The sequence below is a fragment of the Poecilia reticulata genome, linkage group LG17, assembly GCF_000633615.1.
Source record: "Poecilia reticulata strain Guanapo linkage group LG17, Guppy_female_1.0+MT, whole genome shotgun sequence".
Classification (NCBI taxonomy): domain Eukaryota; kingdom Metazoa; phylum Chordata; class Actinopteri; order Cyprinodontiformes; family Poeciliidae; genus Poecilia; species Poecilia reticulata.
Window position 1 is genome coordinate 22984011 of NC_024347.1, and position 3388 is coordinate 22987398.

Here is a 3388-nt window from a genome sequence, read left to right on the forward strand (position 1 = left end):
CTACAGAGAGACTGTTGGGATTGATTATGTGTATAATCTACCTTAGCAACATATGATCTCCAAAAAGATTGAAAGAGTTTCCAAAAAGTAAACAACCCTCTGCAAAAGTGTAAAAAGTGAATGATTTGGAGAATAGTGAAAGTTTTCAATCTTTTAGAAAATAAAATTAAGGATTATGTTTTTTAGAATTGCCTCATGAGAATCCCGCTCCCCTCCTTAATCCTAAGGATTTGTAAAAAACAAACAAACTGATTTGCCAGATAATTAACTGATAATTAACTTCTATTCTTGGGTTTCACTGTGTGCAGAGTGCTATTTACTGTTAGATTTACTTACCACAAAAATCCATTTCCCAGTCTTCACTTGCTAATCTGCTCATCTTGCATTCATTATTTTTGTACAGCAAAAATAAGACCTCTGATTTGGCAGGAGATAATCTCACTCCATCTTTTCAAAGCATCAGCTTGTTTGGCTCGACTAGCAGCCTGAAAATAAGGAGGAAAAACTTGCAATACTTGTCTTGGAGCTTGTGAGAGAGAATGTGTCATTTGTCCAGGGATTTGCACATATTATCCTCCGTTGAAAACTTCACATTTAGAACCAAGAAGCAAGAAAAAGGGTTTCTTTTATCTCTTTCAACTTTTTATTGCACAGGAAGCTGAAACAAATGACACATTACTCACTAATTGAACATCCCGCACTTCAATATCTTTTAAATAAATGAAACCTGTCAAAACTGAGGTTCAAACAAGGTTCCTTTCAAATGATCCCCACGTCAAAGTCAACATCCATAACCTTGCCATACCACTGGTGATTTAATTACACGGTTTGTTGATGCTTTCACTCAGGGGCGCGTTCTGGCTGCACTCTTTGATCCCTCTATTTCTGTTGTCCTCATCCCTGCAGCATTTAGACAGCAGCTATATTGGTTAAAAAGACCCTAACCCTAACCCCTTCATAAATTTTAGAGCGTCACATATGTTGTACAAAAAAATATCGCAGATCTGACTTAGTATCTGCAATTAACCAATTGTTGGCATGGATACTGGGTTCTGGCCACCAGTTCAGACTTGTTGGTGCTGAACATGTACTGGCAGATGTTTCTCTTAGAGTTTAAGCTTATGGGTAAAAATATGTTGCACACAAAAACAAAAGAATTATCTTCTGAAAAAGTTTAAGTAGTGTAACCAGGGCCTATAAGAGCACTGAGCTATTTGAAAACTGCGGTGATCTTTGACATTTGTTCCCATAAATCTTTAAGACATTTTCATTGTTTAAGAAAGAAAAAACATACGTCACTAGTCATATGAAAACAATATTTTATTTACCTATGGATACCGTCTTATTTACACAAACAAACACATAATGAACTGAACTAGCGCAGTATGTAAAACTGGATCATGACAGTAGCTTCATTGGAGGAGAATGCAATGTTGTGCAAATACAAAATGCACACAAATACAGTAAAAATGCCACCAGGATAGCCAACATTCATGCACAAGAAGTGTTATCCTTCGGCTTACGGCACATACTACACAGAATAAGGCATACAAACTGCTGCTAAAGTTACAAAAAAGCTACAATATCTCAGAGTACTAAGTTAAAGGCAGTCAGATATTAGTGGTCGCTAAGGACTTTGACTTGGTACTTCAAGATATCCAGTGACCGTGACGACCACATAACCCCCACATAAACACAAAAACGGCCAAGTACATTAACTGTACAGGTACATTATGGTCCCTCCCCACATGTCACAAGGTCAAGTGCAAAATTTGAGATGGGAAACAATACAAAGCCAAATGCAGGCAGTGAAAAGCAGGAATAATTATACTAATATTATGAATAAATGGCAAGGAAAGAATAAATGATTAATGATCACAGTCAAAGATTTTCTTAAATTAGTGTGCATAAATAAATGGACTTTCTACATGAGAGAAAAAAATATAAATATGAAGAGTAAAATGCCACAGAAATTTGTCCGTTTGTTTCAGGGGTCAAAAAGCTACACAGTTTTTTATCTTTCTTTTAAACTGTTTTATCAATAGAATATACACTAATTAGAAAATCAGTGTACAGAAATAAGTTAAAGTTTAATATTAAAAGAGGTAAGTCGGTGAAAAAAGGCAAAAATAAAACAAAAACTAGTATGAGTAAAACAAAGATAAATTAAAAGTTGAATAAATTATCTGAATATTTTTAGGCACAACCTTCCAGTTTTGTATATTTTCTTTCCTTCTCTCACCTGCACAGTGTCTCTAAGAGTCGTCCTCTGTTTTAATAATGTGGAAAAGTGTAACGTTAAACAGGACCTGGTGGCCGTTATTCCAGCCGTAAAGGGCGCGGTCTCTGGCGTTGTAGTCCAACATGGACATGTGAAAGTACTGATTGTGAAAGGGAATGTCTGTGTACTCGTACGTCGATGTTTTAGTGGAGAAGGCGTAGTACACCTTGGCGCCAGTGAGGTGGGAGTTGGTGATGTAGAGAGTGCCGCAGATCATAAACGACTCGCCTGCGTTCCTCTTGGAGTACTCCGTGTTCCACGTGTCGAGGATCTGGAGGGTGTCTGGGTTCAGCCGGCTGATGACGATGTTCCCCGCGTTCTGGTTGGTCGCGTACACGGCCCACAGGCCCAGCTCGTCCACCATCAGGTCGATGTCCGAGAAGCCCCCCCATGTGTACGGGTACACGTTGTGGAAGCCTGCTGACTCCAGCGCCCTCTGGGTTATGACCAGGCCCGTCTCAAAGCTGTACCGGACAATGATGTTGCTTTGCATCTTGTTGTAGTACAGAGACCCGTTGTAGACGACATGGTTGGTTCCGGCCCATTTGAAAGGAAGGTTGTAGGTCATGGATTCAACTCCTGCCACAAAGTCACTGATGGATTTGTACTCTTTCACGATCCTGTTGTTGGTGTAGCTGTCCATGTACCAAACCTGTGGACAGATGCAGGAAACACTTTTGTAATGTTTGAAAGTGGAAGCATGGAAGACGATTACAGATACAGATAAATAAGAGGTAACTCTCATAATTAGGTTCTAAGCAGCATAATTATTGTTAAAATTGACCACTTAAAAATGTGCCTTTTTCTTATTACAGCAACGTTGTATAAAATTAACTGCAATAAACAATACTTAGACAACAAGAAATGTATGCTTTTCTTCATACATTTTGTTGAGAAAAATTATTATTTTGAGTGTTTAAAACAGTTTAAACCTTTTAGAACCAATTTCTTAAGTTTGAACAGGTTTCTGTTAGTGATTTGAAACAAATACTATTGCTGGGTAAGTATTGAAATAGATCTGCAGGAGAGCCTCGGCTCAGACCCCTGGGGTCTTATCATTAAAGACAGGAGGTCATAAATTAACATATGCAGGAAGGTGGAGGACAG

General features: G+C 38.4%; 1 protein-coding gene across 1 annotated transcript in view; it reads right to left on the reverse strand.

Moving 5' to 3' along the window:
* Nucleotides 1–1302: 1302 nt before the first annotated feature.
* LOC103479745 (noelin-3-like) overlaps nucleotides 1303–3388 on the reverse strand; it is a 23212-nt gene continuing 21126 nt past the window's right edge. Inside the window, exon 6 of the mRNA XM_008434368.2 lies at nucleotides 1303–2933. Within this exon, the coding sequence (XP_008432590.1) occupies nucleotides 2256–2933 (678 nt within the window). The 3' untranslated portion in view covers nucleotides 1303–2255. The remainder of the gene's footprint in view (nucleotides 2934–3388) is intronic.